Here is a 27666-nt window from a genome sequence, read left to right on the forward strand (position 1 = left end):
GTGCCAGTGTCATGTTCCTCCTCTGGAGTCGAGTTGGGGAGGGGACCAGTTACTGAGGGGTCTGGGTAACCCTCGGGGTAGGCCCACATACCAGCCTTTGCCAGGGTGCTCCTCCTCTGAAGCTCCTCCTTCCTCATTGCTACTACTTCCAGCTCCATCTTCAGCCTCTCTTCCCTCTCCCAGATGATATCTAAGTCCTCTTTGATAGAGGCGGTTGCCATCGGAATCATATCCAGGGAGGGTAGCTGAGTTCTCTGTTGAGGTGGGGGAGGGGCTACTTCCTTGCCCTTGCCCTTCTTCCTCTTCAGTAATGGGAGTGAGAACACACTCGCCCATGTTCCTTTCATGCTTGCCTGGTCTTGGCTCTTCCTCAACTGCAGTGACTGAGCTTTCTGGTGTGGTCCGTCCTCCCACGTCAGAGTCAGAGTCATCGGAGAGGATGATGAAGTGGATGGGGAAGTCCTCGCTGGATCTGCTGTAGGATGGGGGTGGTGTGTCCTCACATCTATCCTCCAGGATGGAGGTTTCGATGGGGATAGCTTCTTGGGAGACTGGCTCCCAGTTTTGTCAGTATTTGTAGTGTATGCAGCCATTAGTGAAGTACCAGAAACTGCCTGTAACATTGATACCTATAATACTAAGGACCTTTTCCTATATGTGAGTGCGACTTTTCTGAGTCTCTTGGATATGGCATTGACATAGTATTTGGAGGTCATGCATGAAACAGCATTCATTCTGATGGCAGAGTCCATAAAGACATTACTGGATTCTAGTTGTATGGCACATATTCTCAAGGATCAGAAATATTTCTGGACCTATTGGGAAGATCAAGCTGTGAATGTGAAGACTGCGAACTGCAGTGTCCTCAGCACTGAAGCTTGTGGTGAAATCCAGATGAGGGTGTGCTGCACAGATGGCTCTCCAATGACTGTTCAGTTACTGGAATGTCTGCACATGCCTAGTGTTCCTATGAACCTAATATCTGTAGGCACATTGACAGAATGTAACATGTTCCTACTGTTCGGGAAGAATTGGACAACCATTCACTTCTCTAAAGATCAGCCAAGGTTCTTTAACTCCAAGTTTGCCATAAAGGTGTTTGGATGACTATCATTCCTTGACTGTGAATTGCTGGAGCCTCCTGCTCAGACAGTGATGAGCCTAAACTTCCATGGCAACGGTAAAAACCAAAACTCTAGAGGAGTTCATGGCAAATGGCATGTAGCGACAATAAAGGCTTTGTTGTTGTGTGAGTGTTTCGGTGCACCTCCATGCAATGAATTCCTCAAGAACCCAAGTATACACTGCGACTTTTCAGTCAGCGGAGTAGTACCCTTAATGATCGAGTACTAGAAAATGTTGGCTGTAAGCCAGAAAGGGTCTTGATAGAGGAGAAGGAACGGAATCTGGTATAACTGGAAATACCAGCAAGCCATGAACAAAGTGACAGCAATTAACTAGTAAAAGCCATGGGTGGAATTGGCAGGATTAATGGAAATGCCATCAAAGAGAAATACTGTTTGGCAAGATAACAAATACCAGGATGGCAATAGACGAAGACTGTAGTCAAGAAACTGGCAGTAAAGTGAAGAGAGACTGGCTGGCAGAAATATGATGAGAGACTAGCAGCAGAAAATGATGACTGAGACTGGGCGAGGCTGATACTGAAACTATACTGGGTTAATGATGATAAAATGAAACTGATCCTGATCCTGAGTCTACATGGAGACTATCCTATACTGAAACTGATGGCAAGATAATAAATACTGTGACTGAAGGTCCTATACTGAAACTGTTGACCTAAAATTCCATGTGACAGACACTGCTGGCAGCAATAACGATCCTAATCTGTGTCCACATTGGGGACATAACTGTACTGAGCTGAACTGGGGATGAAATGATGGTGATGTAGAAAGTGAAGGCTGGTAAAATGATGCTGGCTGGTGAAAGTGAAACGATGCTGGCGGAATAAAAGATAAAAGCGAGTTGTGGACACGAAATTCCGTGTATTGGTGCAATATGAGCATACACCAATACTGTTAGAAGAAAAGCCATGACAGAGAGTATAACTCGGAGTGACTATGCTTGTTATTGTCTGTCTCCTAGTGAGTACAAGCTGGTGATGGTGGTCAATAACATGTGTGATAACTAGTGTCCTGGTAACCTGTGTCTCCTGATAACTACTACTACACTAGCTTTTATACTACAAGTCCAGAATAAAATTAGAATACTTGAAACGAGTCCTTAGTAAGTCCTTAGTACATTGATTGGTAAGAAATGATACAAAACATGTGCTCCCAGAGTTCTAAAGTAACAGCATCCACACAGGTTTTACCAGCGTATAGACTTAGTGATCAGAAAGAATTCCACTGACATACAGGACTCTTGGGCTGCTGTGTTGCTGCGGCAAAGTACACTGAAGGTAGTACACTGAAGTAGATGTGTGCAGCATTTGTCTTGGCATTGTAACAGCCTTAGTAAAGCTAGTGGAAAGGTCATGGTATTAAGTCTTTTGCTGTGGAATAGGTATTTTGGCTGTGGCATTCTATTAAGTGATGCTTGATGCTGATGTCAGCAATGGCTGTGCTGAGCAATCAATGATAGTTCCTAATTCCATGAGATCTGCAATCAAGTGCCTGGCTGGCAATAATGAAGTGGCACATATTGATGTGGAATATGAGTTGGGATGGATAGTTGGTGGTAAAAGTGGGTATTGCCATGATTGCAATCATTGACTTAGGAAAAGTCCTGCTAAGTGGACAAGGCATTTATTATAATGCTAAAATCTGTGAATTCTGAGCATACAGAGCCTTGAGGCTCATCAACAGGAAGCCCCATCATGTGCCATGGCGATGCCTACACCTTTCCAACAGGTAAAGCCCACCAGGCACATCTGGCATTGTTGTCTTAGCTATCCAGGACAAGACCTCACCATGGAGATCATAACAGGAACAGCAGTAATGGGGATTACATCACACAGCCCCAACACAAAGATAGCATGCCCTTCATGCCTTATAGGTAAACACTCACAGCATGCACTGGTCATGTTCATTCATTTGAATAATGCGCCTGAATTTACAGAAGGGGAGATGGGTGAGTATCTACAAAAATGAGGTATTCACTGCCAGCTGTGTGTTCCATATGCACATCAACAGAATGGCAAGATCAAGCACTTCATATGAACTATCAAGAAACATGCTCTGGCATTACTTGCTCATTCTGGTCTCCCTGCCTCTTTTCTGGCTGATGCAATTTTGACTACAGCTTATCTCTATATGCAACTACTGAACTCTTCAATTCCAAAAAACTCTGCACTATATGAACAAATGTATTCAAAGAAACCTGACCTCTCACACTTATGAGTATGGGAGTGCAGGTGTTGGGTTACAATACTGAAGGAGAAGCACATGAAAGGAGGTGTGAAGATGTTTATGTTTGAAAGAATATTCATGAGGTATGAAGAGAACAGGATTGGATTGTGGGTCTGTGATTTGAAAGGCAAATATCATTTCTCTCATGACATGAAATTTGACGAGGAGACACTGGGGAAATTGAGTTCAAAGAAGAAGATGTCGGAATCATTGACAGATGAGGTCACCAACAAAGATAGATCTGCTACTGAGGATAGCCAACAGGATGAAACCAAAGATACACCCTCCTGACCTAGACAACAGGGTAAACCAACTGAGAAAGTGTCAAGCGCCAACTCAGATAGGCAAGGTCGAGCCTTAGTTCATCACTCGCACTTCAGTGAAGCGAAACAAAGGTAGTGATGCAGACCGAATTAAGTAGACAGGACTTAGATAGTCGTGGAACTTGGAGTTCAGATAAGAGTTGGGAGTGTATAACCTTAGCCGAAGCTGGGGTTTAGCCACAGTGTAGGCTACTACTTAAATACAAGTTGGGTGTGTTAATAATAACAGTGCTACTATGGTTCCATGATAAAGAATGAGTGTGACATGGCCAATGGCAATGCACCAGCAAAAGGACTATCCAATGGTAAGTGGCCAGCTAGACAAGGAAGGTTCTGGAGGAGTCATGCCCTTGTGGCCGAGACTCCACCTGAGTAAGAATGTCTGAGCTCATCCACTGCGAACCAGGGATCAAGTGATGCAGAAGTGACTGTTGATTGATCAGAACAAAGATACCATGATGGAAGTATTGTGTGATGCAGGAGTATTGGCATGGGTTATGAATGAACTGGATAGGAGTGATGATGAGAATCGGATGATGATCGAGGAAGAATGACATGAAGCAGATGACTAAAGCGAAAAATAGGGGTGAATTCGTGACATTACCCCTCCCATCCGAAGATAGGTAGGAGTCATCTGAGTATGAGTCTTCATTCTCAGCATCCATTAAGAGAGCTCCTAGGCATTGCTTGTACTCCAGTACAAGTTCTTCAGCATTGGCAAGCTGATTTTGTGGTACCCATGTTGCTTCTTCGACTGGATAGCCTTTCCATTTGACAAGATATTCAGTGATGTGGACTTATCGTTTCCCTTGCCTGATGGCAGTCTCCTTGTCTTGTAGTATTTCCTTGATTTCATACTCTTCTTCTTCTTTGATTAATTCCGAGGGTGGAGGTTCGGGTTGTTGTTGATTGAGAAATTCAGGTGGTATGTATGGAGTTAGATAGACTTTGTTGAATCAGTTATGAATTTTCCACCCTGTTGGTAATCGTAATTCATATGCTGAAGACCCTTTCTTTGCCTGGATTTCGAAAAGTCCCACTTGTTTGTTGTCCAGCTTTTTGGCTGGTCACGGTAGGTGTAAATTGGTTGTGTCCAGCCATACTTTGTCACCTGGTTGATAGTCCTGACTAGGTTGTTGGTGATTATCATATGCTCACTTCATTGTCTCTGCTGTTTTGGTTAGAGCCGCCTCTGCCCACTGTTGGGTTTTTTGTAGTCCTTCAACAAAGGTGGCTACTGAGGGAGTTTTAGTAGCTTGGGATGCTGCAGGTCAGATTTTTCCATTTTGTCTGAAGATGACTTTATAGGGGGAGTATCCTGTTGAGCTATGTTCCTGGTTGTTCAGAGCATAGGCTGCTATGAATAGCCATTCGCTCCAATTGTCTTGTTTAAAATTGACAAAGTTTCTTAGGTACTTTTCAAGTTCCTGATTGACTCATTTGGTCTGACTATCCATTTGCAGGTGGTAAGCAGTAGAGGGGTTGCCTTGGATATTCATCAGGGCATATAATTCCCTTGTGAATTTGGACACAAATTGTGGACCATAATCTGAGATTATTTTGGATGAGGTAACTCCAAAACAGCAAATGATTTCGTCTCATAGGATTTTAGCCCATTCTGTAGATGTGATTTCCTTTGTGCATGGGATAAACATGTTGTACTTGGAAAATTGATTGACAACTACTAGGATTGCGTTGTAGCCTTTCGAGTCAGGTAATCCAGTAATTAAGTTGACTGATATGTGTTCTCATGGCCATGAGGGTATTGCATTGGGGTGAAGAGGTGTGGAGTGTCTTTGGTTATCTGGCTTTGTTCTTTGGCAGACTTTGCATCCTTTCACATAGTTGGTTACATCCTGATGTATTCTGGGCCACCAGTGATCTCAGAGTACTAATTCTTGAGTTTTGGTGACTCCAGGGTGTCCAGCAGTGATGTGATCATGGGCATGTGAGATGAGTTCTCCTCGAAGGGAAGGGTCTCTAGGGATGTAGATCCCTCTATCATAGTACAACAGGTTTCCTTTTTGTTGAACTCCTCTTTTATGGTTAAGGGAGTTAGATATCCCTTTATCCCATAATTGAGGGTTGCTCGTACTCAGGGTGATCCTTCCATTGATCTCCTCCTCGGTGAGCATTAATAAGACACAGAAGAATTCAGGTTTTAGGATGACTATGTCATTGTTGTCTTGTTTGCCCTGATCGTGGTCTGCCCTACGACTCAGTAAGTCTGCTTTTTTATTGGCTACTCCCGGCTTGTGGTGTGTCACACACTATCACCAATGTATATAAGTTCAAGGGTGAGTACGATAGAAGCACTCGCGATGTACTTAGATTTAGATAATCTAGTGGGGTTTTGTCTGAAACCAACTTCAATTCTTCTTTCGATGTGTTTTACACAAAGTACACTAGTCCACAATAGTGGGGTTTTATGAACTTGTTTTGTAAGGTATAGTCGAGCAAGTTATACTCGTTTCAATGTTATCTAGAAGAGCTTCTGGCGAACACTTCAAATAATCAAACAACCAAAGACTCCGAGGTCTACAAAGAGTGCAAAATCACTCTACAAAGAACGCTCAGGTTCTGACTTCAAGTACAAGACTTGCAAAGAGTACACAGACTCTGGAGTTCCTTGAACTCAACGATTGTTCGAACTTAAAGCATTCTAGGGCTTATTTTACTTCAACTAGATGAGGTCTTCTGACTTAAAGTCGACTCAGCACGTCTAGATCGCTAATCTCGGAGAGAGAGAGCATGAGGCCTTTGTCCGTGGAGCAGTTCAATTAACTAGCAAGGCACAAACGTGGGGACGACTCTACTTTCTACTTAACTCTTCTAGATTACTGTAGTCGCCCTTATGGGTTGACTTTGGTAACTTAATTCACTTCAGTCGAGGATATGCAATAAAACCAGTGATTGATTAGGTAGCTATACAGGCTACTAGCACAAACGTGGGGGAATGCTTTCCTGCCGTTATGTGTCTAGTCGCTGCTAATTTATATGATTCGTGTTCTAGGTATAGGAGCCCGTATCTACAGTAATTATGGTACGAGCTTTGGAATTAATACAAATGGTGAGTCACTATCCTACAAGTATCATGCCATTCCGTAGTTTCTATTCAGTTTGATGCGACTGCGCCAGGTTATTCTGTCACCGAGGAGTGCCCTACTAGTCTGTGGGTGCTCCTTCTTCTGTCTGCAAGGCTTGCTGCATGCCGTATGTATTGAATACTGTGGTCTGCACAGGATCTCAAGGATGTAATCACTGATCGTGATCGGCTGCAGGTCCAAGATTATATTCTGTTGATCACTGCACAATCAAGGTCAGTCATCTCGGTACCCAACGCGGCTATTCATTCTTCCAAGGTTATTCCTTTCCTAGCCTGAGTTGATCTCAAAGGCTGATCTGTTTCTTGACTTAGCAATTTTTCTTGACAGGTTCTTTCTACTCATTGAGGCAACGAGGCATCTAGTTCATTCCATTCTTCAACTTCTTGGTTTTTATACTCCATACAGATGAGTCCCTGAGATTTGACTGTAATAGTCTTGTTTAGGTGGGGCTTAGCTTGGCATGTTGATGGCTGGTAGAATTGACTCTTCGAGACGTCGTTTCTAAGTCCATTCTGTACTGCCATGCTTTCATTCTTTATGTAGTATTTAGCTACCAGCGCGAAGCCTCCACTGTAGCTCTCTGTACTACTTGTAGATTGCATAAACTGATGTAAAATCGCAAAATCTATGGATAGCCTGATACTAGGCATATCATCAATCGCACCAGTCAGAAAATGATGAGGACTGAGAAGCTTGAAGAAAAACTCCCAAGCCCACTGATTTCCTAACAATGCCCTATGAACTATCTGACCCTCAGAACACAGCAAACCTGCCCATGGCTGAAGAGGCTTTCCTCTACAACAAACTCTCCCGCTCCGGTGAAAAACCCTCTATCCTCCTGGCAGGATCTGCCACCCCCTTCACCGATGCCACCTTCCCCAAGATATACATACCCTGGAACCACCTCACTGCAGGTTTCCCAGAAGACCTCTGAAGCGACATCATGGCCTCCCCGAACTCCTTCATCGCAGCAATCCCCTATGGCGCTGGACCCAAATTCTACTCTGAAAACCTGTGTGCCGACATTCTCCTCACAGAATTCCTCGAAGGTTTCAACTTCCCAGACAAAGGCACTATCATGGCTTTCTACCTGGTAGAATCAAAAGAAGAAAAGAAAGCAAGGAAAAAAGATGAAGGCCACAACAGGAAGAGCACCTTCAACAAACCATGGCCGCTCATCATCACAGGCATTTTTGAAGATTTCATCAGATACTTGCTGTGGCACCAAAGTTTTGCCATCTCCTCTTGTATAGTTTGAAACTTCATCCCCTTCAATCCCAAAGCTCTCGCCTGGGTTATTGTGGCTTTCCAAGAAAACGTTGTCTGCAACAATGCCTTCCTCATAGCTGAAGCCCTGGCCTGTCTTAAACTGGCAGCATGACATGATATTCCCCTGCAAAACCTCATCAAATGCATCACCCAATCACAGAGGAATTTCAGAAACCCAGTCAAGCTCACCATCAGGATGACTCAGTCCTGGCATCTCCTCTACATCGAGACGAAGAATCTCGATAATGACAAGGGACCAGTGCTTATGCTCATGGGTGAACCTATCACCGATGACCTTGATCTTCATTAGGCACTCACAGCCTACATCCGACAACTCAAAGTTCATGTAAACTATCAACAGCTTTTGAATGTGGACAAGATTATTGGCTGCAACTGGTGCAAGAATCAAAGCCATCCGAGCCATGCTTGCCTCTTCCCAGAGGTCGACTCAGCATAGTATGGCCTCACCACCAAGGAACTCTGACTCTGAATGATGAAATCAGAAACCCCCAAAGACCCAGGCCAGAAATGAAAGGAGGGTAATGAGAAGTCAGGTGGCTATTCCAAACATGGAAGGAACTATAATGATGGTTGGAAAGTAGTCGGGCATGGTAAAAAGCAGTAGTCCGCTTACCATTTAAATGCCACTTAATGTAACCTTTTGCTTTCAATAGAGATACTTTATCTCCACTTGTTTGATCTCGGTGAGCCTCAAGCTCAGAAAAGCAGAACCAGGGGTGAGACTGGAAAAGATGAAAAGTCTGTTAAAGCCATCTAACATTCATCAAAGCATCTTCCTGTTCTGATTACTGACAGCTTAGTGGAGGCAAGTTGGACTGCTGAATGGGGAGAGGTGATACAACTGTCTCTAAACAGGACCCAATGGAGCCTACACTGCTTGTTACGCCTTCCCTCTCACCAGGGGAGATACGTTCAAGCAGATTCATCTAGCATACAAGTGGTTTGGCCATCCCATATGTGAACTAACAGTGCTATTAACAGTTTGGATAATAGAATTACAGCAAACAATATTGTGGGTGGTTACGGTATCGGTCTCACTCTACTCAGTCGAGGCTCTGACATACCCACTGGTTATCCCTCCATGCAAGACAGTAGTGCAAGTAGCAACAGTGGGGAACCAGCATCAGAATTCCTGGAGAATAGTGTGGTTGACCTAATGTTGCATGGTCCCCCAGACAGTGATAGGAATATGCCAGCTACCTCTCAAACCTCATTATGTGCAGGCACAAGAGAAACCATGCAAGTCTGCATTGGTAGGAGTCAACAACATATATGTCAAAGACACCAGCTGAGCTTCTCAGCAAACTCACATGACTCAAGTCCTCCCAGACAAGACCCCAAACAGCGAGAGTGGCCATGCCATGAACCAAGTAGTGAGAGAGCCATACTCTCAAATGAATGGGTTTATAAATGCTACAAGCAACATGCCTATGCAGCCACCACAGTTAAGCAACTCCCAGGAGAGTACCCTCCTATAACACATTCCCAAACAACAGACAAGAGAGAAGAGTGAATCACAAAAAGGAAACCAAAGCAGGCATCATGATCTCTTGCTAAACATCAATGGGTTTGGCTGCTTGGGGTCTGGTGAAAGCATCCAAAATAGTAAATGGAGCCATATAAACTAACTCCTTAGGATGTTAAGAACTGGCATTTTGATTGTTTCAGAAGCTCACTTGACAGAACATAGAAGGGATGAACTGGAGAATCTCTTCATGTGTAGGATGAAAATCCACTTTACAGCAGATCCTGAAAATCCAACAAGAAAAGGAGGAGTTGCAATAGTAGTTAAGAAACAGCTCACACTATGGTACCACATTAAAACGAAAGTCATTATTCCAGGAAGAGTCCTGTTAATGAAGACAAGATGGTATCATGAAAAAGAGATTACAATACTGGGTATATATGGCCTCAATGTGAAATGAGGTGATGCTAAAGACAGCACAACATTCTTTGAAACCTTGTACAACTTTTTTGATGCCAACTATAACTGCTGGCCAGACTACATGGGGGGCAATATGAACTTTGTGGAAAATGTGATTGATCGCTTACCAATGCATAATGATCATTCTGATGTCTTGACAGCATTTGACAATCTCAAGCAACTCCTCAGTCTAAGAGACAGCTGGCAAAGCACATTCCCAGACAAAAAATACTTTTTATTCAGCTGCACAAAGAGTGTGCAATCCCCAGATACAAATGAGATAGTCCAAAACACATACCAGTCACATATTGACTGAATTTATGTGATGGACAACCTCTTTGAACATGCTAGACAGTGGAGAATACACCCAGTTGGTATCATAGGAGTAGATCACGAGATGGTATCCATGCAAATCGCTTATGAGGAAGCTCCGCTCATTGGAAAGGGCAGGTGGGCATGCCCTGATTTTGTCCTAAAAGATCATCAACTGTCCATCAAAGTCAAGGAACTTGGACTGAACGCTCAACAGGAAATTGACACAATAAGACGAGCAGGTAGAATTCAAGATATGAATCCTCAGAGAACATATCATAAATTCATCACAGAGGCAATGAATCAAGCTAAAGAAAGAGAACAAATAATTAAAGCCCAGAACCAGTTGAAAGAATCAACCCTCAGCAAAGCCATTGATGCCACCTCTAAGGACCAGTCACTGAGCAACATGGAAAGATCCAATAAACTGGGCAAACTTAAGTCAGAACTTAAGAGCCTAAAACAGGATAGGCATGAAAATTCATGCAGGTTCATCACAGCAAAGAACCACTTAGAAGAGGAGACAGTATCGAAATACTATTTCCAAGTGAATAAGGAATCTAAGCCAAGAGACATTATACATGCTCTTGAAATTCCCAATCCACTGAGGAACCAGACTTAGGAAAGCCTAAATGGGAGCACCAATAACCTATTAGAATCAGCTCCTTTGCTAGAAACTGAGCCAGTATATGAAAAACATTCACCACTAATGGCAGAAATGATGAAAGACTTCCATGGGAACACTCTGCAGTATGAAGGTTTGGATGTCGACGAGGAAACAAGAGCCACCACGATTCAAACTATCCTTGACAAAATAAAGGCATCATCTACAGAAGAGAATAAGGAAAACCTTATAAAGAAACTGGACCATGATCAGATAGTAAAACCCCTATGGATATCTAAGAATGACTCTGTCCCAGAGATAAATGATGCAACCAATAAGTTCTTTAAAGTTCTCAATGACAGATACATGGAAGATAAGTGAAAGAACCTGCCAGCCTTTGATATTGCAGGTCTACTGACCTCAGTCTTTAATGATATGGAGGAATTTGGTATAGACAAGTTGACCAGTTTCACGGATGGGTGGATGTGCCCAATATACAAAAAGAACAACTAAAATAAGATGTCAAACTATTGGCCCATCACTCTATTAAATTCAGAATATAAACTACTCACAAAGGCCCTATCAATCAAACTGGTCACCTCAGCCTCACAATTGATCCATAAAAGCCAGGCTGGATTTATTCCAGGATGACAGATAACAAACCAGACTAAACTCATCTGCATGATCTTGACTATGCTAACCTCATCCAGAAGAATGGAATGATTGTCACACTTGACCAAGAGAAAGCGTATGACAAAATCTGTCATGATTATCTATGGAAAGTGCTGGAAGCTTTCCAAATTCCAGCCCCTTTCATTGCAACAGTGAAGTCTCTATATGAATATGCACAAACAAGGGTCATGGTAAATGGCTACCTCAGCTCACCTTTCAAAGTCACCTAAGGGGTATGTCAAGGAGACCCCCTGTCCTGCCTCCTATTGAATCTCACTATCGAGCCTCTGGCTGAGATGCTAAGATGCTCAGATCTAAAAGGTCTGACAGTCCCAGGGTCAGAAGAAAGACTGATCGCCAACCTTTTTGCAGATAACACAACCACCTTCCTTGATGAGAATGATGACTTCAATGACCTCATGTGCCTACTGGATACCTGGTGCCTTGCTAGTGGAGCCTGTTTCAACGTTATGAAAACCCAAATCATCCCGATCAGTAGCAAAGATTTTTGTCTGAAGCTAAGCACCTGCTGGAAAGCAAAGGATAACTTTAATGAAATACTGAGAAACATCCACATTGTTAAAGAAAAAGAGGTCATCCAAATTCTGGGTGCATGGTTTGGAAATAACATCCCAGAAGACATGGGTGAGGCTGCCAATGACTGTTTGAATTATGATTCGGTGACCGGGGACTGAAGAATGTGGCAATTTCCAGCAGTCAAGGTTCTTATCAATCTTCTCTAGGACTGGAGCCCATGCCAGTACCTTACTGTGGTGCAGGGCATGCTAAAACATGTAAAGAACAAACTCAAGAAACAAGTATGGAAGTTCATTTGGGAAGGAAAAACAAAAAACCTAGTTGATTTTGAGACATTGAAGGCCTCAAGGAGCCAAGGAGGCCTAGACATACTTGATCTCCATGCTTGGAACAAAGCAATAGAAGCGATGTGGGTCAAATCACTACTTGCCAGGAAACAACCTACCTGGGCTTATTTTGTGCATGATATCCTTGCCTGTGCAGCATTAAACACAGAAAAAAACATCAGCCCTGGAGTAAAACTGAATATCTTCCTTCAATCATTTGGAGCAAAAAGATCTGAGCTACCTTGTGACATTCAAAGAATATATGATATTGCAAAGAAGACAGGCATTTGAGCAGAAGGCATAGCCTTCTCCAGGAAAATACTGCATTACCGACCTATCTGGTTCCACTCAGAAGTGGACCCTAGAATCCACCTCCTGACTCAATCAGCGACGAGTACCTGCCTTCATGAGAACCATAAGCTACATCTGGTAGGGGAAGCAGAAGAAATCTTCTACCTCATTGATGACCCTAACTACTCATGCTCCAAATGAGGCCCAAGATGTCAGTGCTTCATCTGCACTGCAATGTCAGAGAACCTGAGATGCATCTGCCCAAATGCATGTATCCTATGAGTGAAGGAACTGATGGACACTCTGCCTCCAAAGTGGGACCCTAGATTTATGCTCCTGGAAGATTATGAGGAGGCTCCCCAAATTCTTGAAGAAGGCTACAAATTTGATCAAAGAATCACAACCCATGGCACATTAGCTGACATGTTCTGAATATTCACAGAAGACAAAACATGCAATATCTTACCAGACATGAGAATGTTCCCTCCAAATGGTGAAGTGATAACTGCTGCAACTGATGGCTCCTGCATTCACAATGGGATGGCAAATGCAAGGGCAGGCACAGGCATTTTCATTGAGGGAGAAAACAAGATAGAAATAGTGCTAAGAGTTTGTCACAAATTCACCCCTATTTTTTGCTTTAGTCATTTGCTTCATGTCATTCTTCCTCAATCGTCATCTTATTCTCATCATCACTTCCATCCGGCTCATCCGTAACCCATGCTGATACTCTCGCATCACACAATAACTTCCATCATGGTATCTTTGCTCCGATCAATCAACAGTCGCTTCTGCATCACTTGATCCCTGGTTCACAGTGGACGAGCTCAGACATTCTTACTCAGGCAGAGTCTTGGCCACAAGGGCACAGTTCCCCCAGAGTCTTCCTCGTCTAGCTGGCCACTCACCATTGGGTAGTTCTTGCACTGGCATATTGCCATTGGCTATATCGCACTTGTTCTCTATCATGGAACCATAGTAGTACAGTTATTATTAATGCACCAAACTTGTATTTAAGTAGTAGCCTGCACTGTGGTTAAACCTCAGCTTCAGCTAAAGTCATATACTCTCAACTTTTACCTGAACTCCAAGTTCCGTGACTGATTCAGTCCTGACTACTTAACTCGGTCTGCATCGCTACCTTTGTTTCACTTCACCAAAGTGCGAGTGACAAACTAAGGCTTGACCTTGCCGATCCAAGTTGGTGCTTGACAGTTTCAGTCATCTGAGCTTGGGATCCAGATCATGAAGAAGGCCAGAGAAGACAGTTTGAATGTAGACATTAACTTTCCAGAGATGGTAAAGTTGGACCAGTATTTTAAGAGGATTTAAGTACAACTTTAATATATTTTCCAATCAAATGTTTGAAACATCTAATTATATCAAGTTCTTAGCAACATATGACAATTATGAAGAAGTATTTGTTCTAGTGAAGTATTCAAAAAAAAATGATCTAGCTCCTGGTTTATTTCACTGTTATATTCCCTCTTCCTTCTATTCTAAAAAGCAGCACTGTGAGACCCTCTTGTTCTGATGATGATTTACATCATAATGTTCTTGATATCTAGCAGTACTTTTGTAGAACTGGAAGTGCAATGAATCTTCCAAGAAAGTATCACTAATACAAATAGGACATTATTGTCTTCTATGGTTCTCTGCCTCATGATTGACCCACAATTTTCAAAAGAAATCAATAAAAGTGTAAAATAGAAAAATTTGTAACTCACCTGAGAATGCCCAGTCTTCTAGCTGATTACTCTAATGTCATCTCTCCAGAAGACACCTCCACAATGCTGTTGGGATCACATTTCAGATCTATCTTCTCTGTCAACTCTTTTGCTGCTGCCTCTTCTCTCTCTCTTGCAATCTCACTTTCTTGTTTTGACTCCTCCTGAAGCATAGTGACAAAAATGGAGGGAAGACTAATAGGCTTGTTAGTCTCTTCTTGGTGGGATTCATATGTCATAAGACTCTTGCCTTTGAGATCTTCTGTATAAGTTGCTGAAATCCTTTGCTGGTAGTGGTCACCACAAACAGAACAAAGTAGCTGAGTGTATTGCCCTTGAACATGCTTGTATACATCTCCACAAATGCATATGTGTTCATTGTGATCTTCAGGGACATCAGCAGTGAAATCATTCTTGATATCAGTATCAGTGACTGTCAAATGGTCCACAATCATGCTCAGGCAAACATCTTTAATGAAATACATCTCCTCATTCTTTTTCCAAATACCAACCAGAGTTGGCTAATATAAAATGTTAGATGCTGCACAATACCCTATAATAAGTTTTACTTGCCAAGATAAGAGTCCAGTCTACAGATGAGGCTTTAATATGCTTCACTAGGAACTTCTAGACTGTATAAAGTGATTAAAGATGAGGATGGGACTTGACAGTATCTTCCAATGACAGACACTTCATATATTTAGTGTTTTTACTGGCAAAACATTAGACCATGAACATAATAGAGAGAATCAAGGCATACCTTCTGTGCAATGCTGGAGCATTTGTATAGGTGGTTTCTCAAGCCTGCTCAGTCACTCCTTCCATGACAGCCCCAACTAAATCAAGAGTTTGCACTGCATTGGAATAACACTTACTCAGAGTATCTGAATTAACCTGATGATGAAGCATACCTTTGGCCATTTCACTTCCAAAGAGAATATGTAGCAAAGCTGCAAGTCCTCTCTAGAAGCAGTATAGCACCACACCTTCCAGAACCCCTGTAGCTGTTTTCAGTTTTGAGCCACAGAAATAACAGTATCACTTGCCACTCAGATCACAGGAGTAACCAATAAATCAAAGACTCTATGTTGCAGTTTATTATGCTTTTCCTTTTATCTTATCTTATCTTCAGTGCCTATCTAACACCCTTGTATTGTAGTTCTATTATTAGTATACTCAAACATGTATTTAAGCAGCCTCAGCTGTGACCTTAAGCCCCAGCTTTGGCTAAGGTTATATATACCCAACTCTAGCTTCTTTCCTTATGACTATCTAAGTTTCTCACCAATTACTCATGGCACAGTGCCTACATTGTATCTGGACTATTGAATGCATGTAGCAGGTTTTTATTTGACATTTTTTGTCAAGTTGATGCATTATATGGTGTTCAACATAATACAAAGCCCTGATTAGTGTCAGATTATATCATATGTGATAACATTAATACTCACAGAAAACTGAAAGGTATTAACTATGCTAAGGAAGGCGAAGTGCTACACACACACACCCTAACACACTCAATAATTGCGGTTTGAAGGGGTAAGTTACACCGGGTCGATGCTTGTACTGTGGATACTAGTTCCGGGTTGATAATGAATATAATTTGTTTGATTGCAATATTCTGAAACGACACAAATCTGAACTTTCTGTGTTACTGAACACAATCTGATACCAACAGGCTGCCTGGTGCAGTTTCCTGAATGTGTACTAACTGCCTGGTGCAGTGTCTGAACTGATACTGTCTGTCTGGTTGCAGTTTTACTGGTACTAACACGGATTCTGGACTGTACTTCTGACTGTCTGTCTGTATCTTCCTGAACTGACTGCTTTCTGAATGGTTCTTGCACACAAAACGTGACCAGGTCACTAAATACTATTCCAGGTGAGTCTAGGACTCAAAGCTCTTAACCAAAACCCATACTAATTTGCTTGGTAGCGTTCTGGGGACCAGAAACCTGACCTCCCGCTAGTTTACATGGACAGTATTTATACTATTCTACCCTATCTATATTTCCAATCTTTCCAGGTATTATTACTGTGCTCGCTGACTGAGCCGGGTGGATATGAGCTCATATCCTGGCTCCCAGGTGAACCCGATCATGATCTTGTGCTGCAACCTGGTGTTCTGGCTCATAATACTAAGTTTTACCTGTACTGAGGCAGAGCCCCTGGTGTTATAGTTCTTGTTTCTCATCTATCCGGCGAGCCAACCATCTGCCTGAGAGACTAGGAAAGCTGCCAGGTAAGTAAAGCTGTACGCGATTATTCTTTGTTTTGTTATTCTTACTTTTAGACCGATGCCATCAGGCGGCCATCAGTGCCGAGATGCCAGTTCGGCTGCAGCCATGTGCTTTCGACCTGCCTGGACCTTCGGTCACTCGGGCTGAGTCATCGGATCACCGGTCTGTTGCCCGAGCCCTTAGGCTTGTCACGGCTAAGTCCTTACTGATGCAGTGGGGTCTAACACTTCTTGCTGTGTACCTTGCAGGTTCTTTCTTACTCGCACCACTACAAACGTAGTTTGTAGGATAATAAAATTAGATTTATACATGTTTTCCAAGGGTAGACGCCAGGCAGGCGTATCAAAACTTTAACTGTTTATTCTTATAATGACTATTCCTGCAGAAGGATCCTGGATGACAGCCAGTCATCAGCATCAGTGTCTAGAGAAAAATATGTCAAAGAATCTAAATTATATCAGACAAGTTGATAAGTATAATAGAGATCCATACCTGATTTATTGTTATTTCTGATTGAGGACTAGCCAGTATATGAAATGATTTCTCTATTAGTATGCACAGTTTAGCAGGATCCCAGTATTGTTTAGGGCATCCACTCTTAGGGAGATCATATGTTTCTATCAGATATTTACAATGCTTTGTATCCTGTTAGCTAAAATCTCCAAAACAAAACACAAAAAGCTCACTTGTTCTAAGTGATCTGTCCAGGTGCTTGTCAGCTCTTAGGTTGCATCTTTACAGAAGTTTATAATCTGTGGTTTATGTTAGCAATGATGAAAATAAGGAGAGGGTAGACTCACTAGACCAAGAACATCATTGCAAAGGGTGCACAAAGAAATACTACTCATTCTAACACCTTTCTTGTAGCTGCTAGAGTGTGATGCTATAATGCAACTGGTGAAAAACATCATCATCTAATCTGAAAATCATGTCAATATACATCTAATAAGAAAGAGAAGCACATATCTATTATATGGTCTAAATTAAAAATGCAATCTTGATAAAGATGCCACATAGCAGTGTCCTCATGAAAGTCAATCATACAGTTGTACACTTTGAGCTGATGTTGAAAGGTAGAAGGTATCCAGAACAAGACCACATTGGAAATCTCACTCATCTCCAGCAACATCTTCATAACAGAGACATTGGCCAGAAAATTGCAGAAAAACTCTTATTATTCAGCATGGTTTTGGTGACCAGGGGCAGTAGCCATAGGGATAGAAAGAGGGTGTAGTAAAAGCATCAATTTCAATGGTATTTATATATGAACACATACATATGTTTTTCTTCTTGTGAATGTTTATCTTTGTAATTGTCATAGTCTCATCTTTTCCCATTCTCCTCACTGCTAATATCTGTATTTCTTTTCTTCTCTCTGTCTCTCTCCATGCATGATGTTTGATTCAACTTAATGGTCAGCTCTTGTAGATGTCCACCCCCTAGCAAAGGACTGCTTATGGTCTTATTTGGTATGTGTTTTCATTATTTGTACAAAAATCACTTACATTTTTTAAGCTATGCAAAGATCTTTGATACCACAAGCCTCTGATAAGTTTTCTCACTCTCTGCCACCTCCCTTAACATTCACTGGCACACAGCTTCATCTGGCCCCACTGCAACCTCATCAGTGCTTGCTGATATGTCAGATCATTGCCATTGTGCTTTACAGGACCCACAGGCTATTTTGTCCCATCAAAAGGTGCTATTATTATCTTCCTGACATAGAGAAATATGAGTATCTTCTCAGAGATTCTACTCTCTTGTCTTAGCTTGTATGATTTCAGAATTTGAAATTTTGATAAAACACAAAATTGCAATTCAAACAACTCTGATCAAGTATGTTTTGTGCCTCTCTGCCTTTCTTCCTCTCACTTGTCTCCAATAGTCTTGACCAAGTCCAAATGTGAATAACCACCAGACTCAGATAGTCCTAGCAAAGCATGTAGTACTTTAGAGCTAAAAAACCAAGAGGCCAGCATTGAATACAACTCAGCAGAGCAGAATTTGGTGTCTGGAGTACATGAACTCTTTAAATCTTACCAGCTTTTATCTGAATATCTTGTAGACACCTGAAGAAGATAGGAGTACTCATAGCTCTTCTATTATTGCCTAATTTAGATCTCTGTCTCAACACCCTCCTGCTGCACAAGTATCCCCTCAGGCTGAACACACTCTCAGTGTGTCTTTTGATTTTGATCTCAATAGAAGTCAAAATCCTTTATGTCAAGCACCAACTTGGATATACAAGGTCGGTCCTTAGTTCATCACTCACACTTTGGTGAAGTGAAACAAAGGTAGCGATGTGGATCATTGTTAAGTAGTCGGGACTTAGATAGTCATGGAACTTGGAGTTCAAGTAAAGTTGGGAGTGTATAACCTTAGCTGAAGCTGAGGTTTAGCCCACAGCTGAGGCTTGCTTAAATACAAGTTTTGGTATGTTAATAATAACTATGCTACTATGGTTCCATGATAAAGAATTAGTGTGACATAGCCAATGGCAATATACCAATAAAAAGACTGCCCAATGGTGAACGGCCAGTGAGGCAAGCGAGGTTCTGGAAGAACAGTGTCCTTATGGTCAGGATTCCATCTGAGTAAGAATGTCTGAGCTCATCTACCGCAAACCAGGGATCAAGTGATATAGAAGCAACTGTTAATGATCAGAACAATGATGTAGTGATAGAAGCATGATATGATGTGGGAGTATCAGCAAGCAGGTTATGAATGAGCCAGATAGGAGTGATGATGAGAATCAGATGATGATCAAGGAAGAATGACATGAAGCAAATGACTAAAGTGAAAAATAGAAGTGAATTCATGACACTTCACATGAGAAGTCTCCTTCCAATTCACAAGTCCAGGTACTATCTTCAAATGTATGTCAACCCAACACTTGTTTCTTTTGTATTACCACTTAGGCATTGCCACCTAAAGCTATATCTAATAGAAGGAAAGTGAGTTATTCTCAAATATCTTTCTCTTTCCTACCCCTGCATATGCTTTTTGCTACATTGAAGTGACCACACAGGCAGCACAATAGCCTTTTCACACATTGCTCTTCTTGAACTTCAGATTGAACTTCATCAGCTCCAGTCCATGCTAACAATGCAAAAAATCAAACAACAAATGCTGGATCTACAATTGGCTGACTGGACTGTCTCTCATGCATTTTAAAGGATTCTTTCCTGACTCTATTGACCATGTTGATAATATCTACAATCTGCTTGCTGTGAAGCACAAATTACACAGTACATCCTTGGACTCAGCAAATATGGTTTCATTGTATGGCCTAGTTCATCATGTCCTGGCAAACTGACAGGAACACAACATTCCTGCTATCACTACTGAGGGAGGTCTGCCATTGCAGGCAAAGACCTCATGGGAGGATGCTGATGCTCAGACCAACTGGATTTGGAAGGAAATAAAGGGCAACTCATCAGATAATGATGAAGCATCTATTCCTCACATCTTCACTCTGCCTATGCCTACCACCACCAGTCATCATACATCTATCTAACCTCTCTCTGCTGCATTATCTGGCAGATCATCTGCTCCTATTGCATCTAGGAGTGGCAATTGCAGCACTTGCCCCCTCTCTGCTGCTTCTACCACCTCTGCCACAGTGTCTAAAAGCAATGCCCCTTCTGACTCCAAAAAGCCAGCTTTCAAGTTGAGGCCTGAGGTTTTTAAGGTACCTACCAAACCTGTCCCAGTCAAAAAGTCCAAGTAGATGTGTTTTTTGTTTTTTCAGTTCAGTTCACTATAATAATATCAATCACAATTCTCAGTTTATGATAGTTTCTAGACTGGCATTGCTTTGTAGTGTAACATGTGTACTTTTGTTCTTTTATAAAGCAATGCTATTGTGCAATGATGAAAAATAACTCTCATTATTATCAAATTCAGATGATCTTGCTTGGAAGAGATAGCCAGTAATGCTAATGTCTCTGAAGTGAGATCTAATGATAACTGTCTAGTAAGAAGATGGCCTCTGCCTTCACTTTCACCACTTCCTTCACCTTCTTAAGTTTCAAGTCCCTTTCCCTCTTCCTCTCCTGCTTAGCCAATTCCATGGCTTCTAACTTAGCCTTTTTCTGTTGCTGCTCCTTGTATTCATCCCAGCACTCCATAGTCTCATTGTACACTTCAATATTAGTGTCTCATTGTTTGTAAAAATACTCCAACTCATCAGGAGTGGTGTCAGTTGGCATTGGGAGAGCCTCATAAAGCTTGGGGGTTACAGAAAGGCAGTATTCAATAGTTGATGACATGATGAACAATGAGAAATGAAGTTTAGAAATGAGGGGAGATGTTGGTGGTTACTAGTTAAGAGGTGAATTTGCATGTGATCACCCTGCAGAACTTCATGTGGACATGCTTGGTCATTGGGATTTGTATTCTTGAGGGTAAAAACACTAAGAGGGGATACTGTAACGTATATGCCAATGGAACTCTGACTCCACACCTAATTCCAACAAACTGCATTATAGAATCCTATGAATTCTGATTCTCAGTTTCTATTTCATATTCTATTTTATATTTCACCTCTCCATTTTAATTTATCAATAGCCCAACATCAGTAGTGAGTATGTCATCAGACTCCATTGGCTACTGATCAGTAGACTACAACTACTGACCACTCTAGAATGTAGACCACTCCAAGTAGAAACCAGATCAGACTCCTAACTAGTATATAAGCCTTAGAACTACACTGTAGATACTCAGTTCTGTTAGCTAGAGGTACCTGTACTGATACAATGAATGTCAGACTCCTCAGTGCATGGATAGTGAAGTAGTGATTGTATTTTATACCTGTACTGATATGATGAACATCAGACTATAGTATAGAGATAAGTGAGAAAGGCAATACAAGATATAGAAAGAAATGAACATACCTTCTCAGTGCATGGATAGTGAAGTAGTGACTGAGGAGGAAAGAAGACAATATATAGTATATATAAGTTCAGAGAGATCATGTGGTACACATGTGATCTTGACATGACATGAATGCATAAATCCAATGTCCATCAAATAAGCACCACACCAGCTAACAAGTTTGAATATCAACTTGGTTCAGCTCAATCTCTCTCTCCAACTTTAAGTCAAAACTCATTCTCCAGTCTATGGAACTCCAATCTATTGGACTTATCTCTTACCTCATCTCTGTCACTCTGTGGACTTCCATCTGTATTCATCTTAGGGCTTTGGCTTAGAGGTGACATTGCTAATAGCTTTGCCTATGCCTGATGCTTTCTGCAGCTTTCTGCTATGTGCAATCTCTGCTGCATTCCTATTGGCATAATCCTAACACAGTCTCTGCACTCATAATACCTTCACCTCATATCCAAGAATCTCTCCCTAGCCTCCAAAGCTTTTTTCAGACCATCCTCCTCATAATACCTATGCCAGAATACTATGTTGGCCAACTTGAAGAGGTCACTACCATCAAATGTATCAGGCCCCATTTTTTTTTTTTTTTTTTTTTTAAATCCTAAGTATATTGGTTATGCATGCGTATGGTCCAATTTAGCTACTTGTGTTACTGTGTGTATGATGTCATCGATTAAGTCAGCTTAACAAGCTGTGCACTTATGTTATGGCACGAAATTATCCCTCGCCCTCGATAACTTGGTGCGACTCGGGCACTGCCACCTTTTCCCACTTTGGGAAATCCTGACCTCTGCCGAGAAATGGCCGCAATCTATCCGTCACCATCGTTTCTTCACCAGACCCTTCTCATGGCCTAGTCCTACTTCCCATCAAACTCCATCAATCCCAGTCCTTCTCCGGTCTCTCTTTCCCAGACCTGCCTTACTCGGCCAAGATCACCAACACAGTGTGATCAATTGATGCGGGGGTGATGTGCCAGGCCGGGGTGTGCTTGGATCACCACTCCATTTTGTTACACCTGGGTCCCAACCAGGCGGCAGCCTTGCGGCACGCGACTCCGTTTCCCTGTCTTATTCGAAAGATCACTGGAAGGGTCTCGAACCGATGCCCAGAATGGCAAGGAGAGATAAGATTTGTCGTGTGATTTTAGAGGGGGTAATGTGCGTGACTTGATCATGTTTTAGAAAGGGAGGCTGCATTTCACGTGATTCGGATATCGGAAGTGGTAGAACCCGGAAAGTGTCTAGAGTGTTACTTTCTGGGGGGGTGGGGGGCTCGAACTCGCGAGTGCGAAAATAAATATTTTCTGTGTGGAACGAGGTACAATCGAGCAAGCAGAGGTAACCACTACACCATCTGCCCCCCATATCAGGCCCCATAATGTGGGCATGCCACACATGAGCAATGTTCTTGTCAAGTTGCATCTGCATAGCTTTCTGTAGGGCCTCTGTGTTGATGTTCTTCAGCTTCTCAAGCTTAATCTTGGAAGACTGGATTTCTTGCTGGTACTCCTCAGGGAAGAAATTCCATGGGTACTCTGGTTCATTATCAGAATAAAAATCATCAACCAAATCATTGACATGACTTTCAAGAAGGTCCACCTTTCCCTCTACCCTCTCCAGACTCTCCTCAAACTCCTCCATCTTCTTGTAAATCTTATACAAGAGGTCTAAGACCTCACGGAACCCTGTGGAACCTGATCCTTTGCCTTGATTGAATGTACACTTCATTTTCTTTAACTTGCAGCACTCACAAGTATGGCCACTCCTAACAAAACACTTGACATCATCAATTTTGCAACATCCACAACACTCTATACAACTACAAGTCAGCAACAGATTCAGAATTCATAGGAACACATACCATTGTCCTTATATTTCTAATCATCTGTCTGCATCTCAGGCTCCATCTTCAACTTTTTCATGGGCCTTTGCAATGGTCCTGCTACCTTCTCATTACCACTTGTCACCACAATCTTGCTTGACTTCAGCCTTCACTTCCTCGAAGTCTCTGTGAGTGCCAAATCTACTGCTCTACTCTTACCCTTCAGATCCTTTCTCTTCTCCACCAACTGCTTCATCACTGCAGCCTTAGGGTCCTCTTCCTCTTTCTCCTCCTTGTCATCTTCTTTGGTCCCACTCTTAGTCTCCTTCTTAGACTCCACAGCTAATCTTGCTTCCTCCAATAATCTCTCATTCTCTTCATCTCTCTCCACAGCCTTTCTCTCTTCTTCCAATTGTTTTGCCTCTGCCTCTGCCTCTTTCTTTTGCTGTTTCCTCTCTATGGCTTCCTGCTCCTGCTCCTCCTTCTTAGCCTTCACATCTGCTATCTTTCTCTCCCTCACCACTTTTCTAGCCTTCTTTTTCATTTCTGTCAATCGCTGCCATGGTTTTACCCCTATTTTTTGCTTTATCTTATCTTATCTCCCAGCATCTGGTACTAGGTTATTCTGGAACCCCTATTCACCATCACTCACATCACTTTTATGGGGTTCTGATCATGATGTAATTCCACGACCAACATACATTCCTTCACTCTGGAGCTGCTCAGCACTCCAGCCCTATGCACTCTTTACACTCATTCATTGAAGACCATACTTCTCTACATGAGAATCATGAACAGTATACTATTATTAGGTAGAGCCTACATGTATTTAAGCTAGCCTCAGCTGTGGTCTTAAGTCCCAGCTTCAGCTAAGGTTATACACTCCCAACTCTTACTCAAGCTCTCTGCTTGTGGACTAAGAAGTCTATGTCACTTAAACAATGGTCTGCAATGCTTCTCTTACTCTGATTCACCAAATGTGAGTGACAGATAGAGATCATGCCTTACTGATCAAGTTGATGCATTACAATTAGCTAAAGCTTGCCTTTGAATATTCTTATTATTATTCAATGACAGTGATCATATAAACTCTTCAGACTGAAATACCCTCATATTTGGTTGTACCTTTGGCTCTCTAATACTCCTATTAGGAGCTATCGCTGTTCACTACACCTGACCCTAACAATGCCAAAGAGTACTGACCCCCAGAAGAGGGCAAGTAAATGGGCTCAATGGCTCATCAACAGGAAGCTCCTGAACAAGCAGCACTATCAGGTTCTGACACTGTATGTCAGAGCCCAACAACAGAACAAGATTTTGAACTCCCATACCCACTGACAAAGACCTTCCCACATCAGTCCACCCTATTCCCACAAGAGAAGCTCAGCCAAGCAATGGAGAAGGTGATTTCCTGAGGGAAGAAGACCTTGGTTGCCTCCATATCCTGTCTGATGATGCTGAGAGTGTTGCAGAGCACTCAGTCACTTTCACTAAGTTATCAGCTGCCATACTAGGCTATGACTCAGATGGAGAGTGACTCTATCAGAGAGGAACCTGAAGATTCTATATAGACACTGTCTGTGGAAGAATCATGATCAATGGAGGAGACAATGTATGTTTCATCAACTCAACCAGCTGAGTCGATGTTACCAATGAGTTTTTCATTGGAATCTGAGGGCAAGTCATAGGAGGAGGAGATGGATGACTTCCTGCAGAGAAAGAGGCAGGAAGACACTGAGGAGATGAATCAAAGACTCTTTGGTACACTGCACTAACCTCCCCGACTAGCTTCTCAGGAACCCCAGCCCTCACCTCATACACTCCCACATCCTGATACTCTCTCCATAGAACCTGCTGAGTCTGGGGAGTTGACACTCCACCATGCATTCCACATGTTCCTTTGCCATACCCAAGATATGGAGAGGCAATACCAGGCTGGAATGATGATGTTGACCAGCCTCCCAAGCTGGCTAGACCTGAATCTGACATTCTCCCAAGAGACATCTTTACCATTGCAGACCTCAGACAGTTTGTGAAGCCTTCATTGGAGCTCCAGCACCTAACTTTCACCTCAGACAACTACCCCAATGCAATTAACCAGGAGAGAGACTCTTCTGACAGCAGAAAGCTCTATGAGTACTACACCCATGCTGACTCTCCACTCTGGGTTGAGCCTATATAGTGGGTCATCTTCCTCCCAGATGCTGAAGGACAGTGGAGAATTTTTGAGTGGTTTGCTGGAAACCAATCCTTTCCAGATGTGACCTTCCTCCTGAACACTGTCTCAGAAGAGTATTATGACTTTACTCCTATTTTCCTTATCTTATCTTATTCTTATCTCTCAGAACCCCGGACCTGCCTATCTTATCTCCCAGACCCATGATATTCCACCAGCACACTCCTTACCCATTTACCCAGTTGCCGTCACCCCAATTCACAGCTGCCACCCCCAGGTGACCAACGACCTGCATGCGCCATCATGCTTCTTAGTAGTTGGACAAGAGTCGACCACCAGTTGAGGGCAGTCTACAGGATGCAGCCTATTCAGATGGAGTCCCACACAGATGCAGGTGATATGCACTCTTTACTCTCATTTGTCGGGAGTACACTTCTTTTAGTGTCCTCCCTCCTCATTCGTTGAAAGACACACTTCTTGTTGCACGCACCCTTGTAGATACTATTCTTAGTACGAGTCTAACATGTATTTAAGCTAGCCTACACTGTGGTCTTAGACCCCAGCTTTGGCTAAGGTTATATACTCCTAACTCTTACAAGCTCCTCGCTTTCACTATAAGTGATGCCTAACTTCTCGCAATCTACCAACACCTCTCTAACACTGAATCACCGAATGCGAGTGACAGGATAGAGACCAGCCTTGGTTCAGATTAGAGTTAGTGCTTAACAATTAGCCGAAGCTTGTCCTTACTATCCTTACCATTGATAACGATAACTGTACCGCTTCAAGGCAGTCACTGTTATACTTCCAAAGAAAAGAAATCTTCAGCCCGTTATTTAAAATGGCACCCATCATACCTCGAGATCATAAACATTCGTTGTGGTACAGCAAACTTTATGCCGCTCACCCCCTCAGACCACACCACCATTATCTTTGGAAGTACCTTTAGTATCTTGACACTAGTAACTGCAGTCGCAGTTCTCCATATCCTCCGACCAACCTGACACCAAAGAGCACTGACCCCCAAAAGAGGAAGAGTACATGAACTCAATGGCTCATCAACAGGAACCCCACAAACAACAAGCACCATCTAGCTCCGGTCCCTCACACCACAGCCAAGGAGGGAGTGAGACACACTTTGACACCCCTTACCTGACAGAGAAGAGTGAGCCTCCACGCTTGAGCTTCAGGGCGAGGATCACCGAGACAGTGAAGGCAAAGAATCCCTTCGGGAAGAAGCACCTATAGCTGCTACTTTGATGCATCAAACACTGTTAGTTGACAGTTAATTGTGATACATCAGGAGTGTCAGTTTACATCCAGCCCATATACAGTAATTCCATCAGGATAACAAAGTGGCTTAGTAAGCTTCCCAATCTGTGTCAATGATGGCATCATTAGATGAGAAGGCAATTTCAGGAATTGAACCTGGGACCTCAAAAATAAATCCAATAATATCACATGATCTTTTCAAGCAGGCAGGCTAACCACTACATCATACTGGCATTATATATATGTCTTTTCATCTCTATATATACTCTCCCTCCCTTAACATTTATGACCTCATATTGATGCCCTCCCTTTGCTCCGCTCTGGTGCGCTCTTTTGCCTTTTTAGGCTCCCCAAATCAGCCCATCAATTTTGGCTGGATCCAGTGGCAGTGCCGCATTTTTAATACCCAAAATAGGGGCTATTTTCCGGTCAAAATAGCTATTGGGCTATTCTCAGGCTACTGGCTGGGCCAGGGGATAGCACTATAATCTGTATAGACATAAACAACATAAAATAGAGCCCTCTAATGATGCATAGGAGCCCTGGATAGTGGGATAAAAGGGTAATATAATGAAAATCGCATAAATATTCGCTTTTGGGGGCTGCTGCATGCATTGGATCGGCTGGAGGACTTCACCAATCAATTCCCTGACCTTGAAAACACCCAAACAACCCCTCCACAGTACTTTTGGCACACTTCATTCCTGGAGATAAACGAAAATATTCGCTTTTTAGGGTGCAGCATGCTCCAGATCGCTTTGAAAACATTACCAGTCGATT

At 42.5% G+C, this 27666-nt stretch overlaps 5 protein-coding genes and 1 pseudogene across 6 annotated transcripts; 2 read left to right on the top strand and 4 right to left on the bottom strand.

Annotated features, from left to right (window-relative positions):
• Positions 1–7139: 7139 nt before the first annotated feature.
• Positions 7140–9449, bottom strand: EV420DRAFT_1476146 (uncharacterized protein; the record flags this gene model as incomplete). Its single annotated transcript, XM_060469313.1, has 7 exons — positions 7140–7406; positions 7571–7891; positions 8015–8194; positions 8246–8391; positions 8705–8813; positions 9301–9336; positions 9402–9449. The coding sequence occupies 7 exons, from the start codon at positions 9447–9449 to the stop codon at positions 7140–7142; spliced, it is 1107 nt and encodes a 368-aa protein (XP_060335876.1).
• An 891-nt stretch (positions 9450–10340) lies between these two features.
• EV420DRAFT_1476147 (uncharacterized protein) lies at positions 10341–10949 on the top strand (the record flags this gene model as incomplete). Its single annotated transcript, XM_060469314.1, has 1 exon — positions 10341–10949. The coding sequence occupies one exon, from the start codon at positions 10341–10343 to the stop codon at positions 10947–10949; it is 609 nt and encodes a 202-aa protein (XP_060335877.1).
• Positions 10950–11854: 905 nt separating this feature from the next.
• Positions 11855–12568, top strand: EV420DRAFT_1245710 (uncharacterized protein; the record flags this gene model as incomplete). Its single annotated transcript, XM_060466685.1, has 2 exons — positions 11855–12283; positions 12347–12568. Coding segments are annotated over 2 exons (651 nt in total), but the record flags the coding sequence as incomplete, so codon positions are not given.
• A 1942-nt stretch (positions 12569–14510) lies between these two features.
• Positions 14511–15405, bottom strand: EV420DRAFT_1476148 (uncharacterized protein; the record flags this gene model as incomplete). Its single annotated transcript, XM_060469315.1, has 3 exons — positions 14511–15005; positions 15245–15288; positions 15396–15405. The coding sequence occupies 3 exons, from the start codon at positions 15403–15405 to the stop codon at positions 14511–14513; spliced, it is 549 nt and encodes a 182-aa protein (XP_060335879.1).
• A 4781-nt stretch (positions 15406–20186) lies between these two features.
• Positions 20187–20854, bottom strand: EV420DRAFT_1476149 (uncharacterized protein; the record flags this gene model as incomplete). Its single annotated transcript, XM_060469316.1, has 3 exons — positions 20187–20209; positions 20243–20419; positions 20695–20854. 3 exons carry the CDS (start codon positions 20852–20854, stop codon positions 20187–20189), a joined length of 360 nt encoding a protein of 119 aa, XP_060335880.1.
• Positions 20855–27021: 6167 nt separating this feature from the next.
• On the bottom strand, positions 27022–27119 carry EV420DRAFT_t75 (annotated as a pseudogene). The gene has a single exon. The product of its transcript is annotated as a tRNA-OTHER (tRNA).
• Positions 27120–27666: the final 547 nt, after the last annotated feature.

Source organism: Desarmillaria tabescens (assembly GCF_030435595.1).
Source record: "Desarmillaria tabescens strain CCBAS 213 chromosome Unknown EV420scaffold_6, whole genome shotgun sequence".
Lineage (NCBI taxonomy): Eukaryota > Fungi > Basidiomycota > Agaricomycetes > Agaricales > Physalacriaceae > Desarmillaria > Desarmillaria tabescens.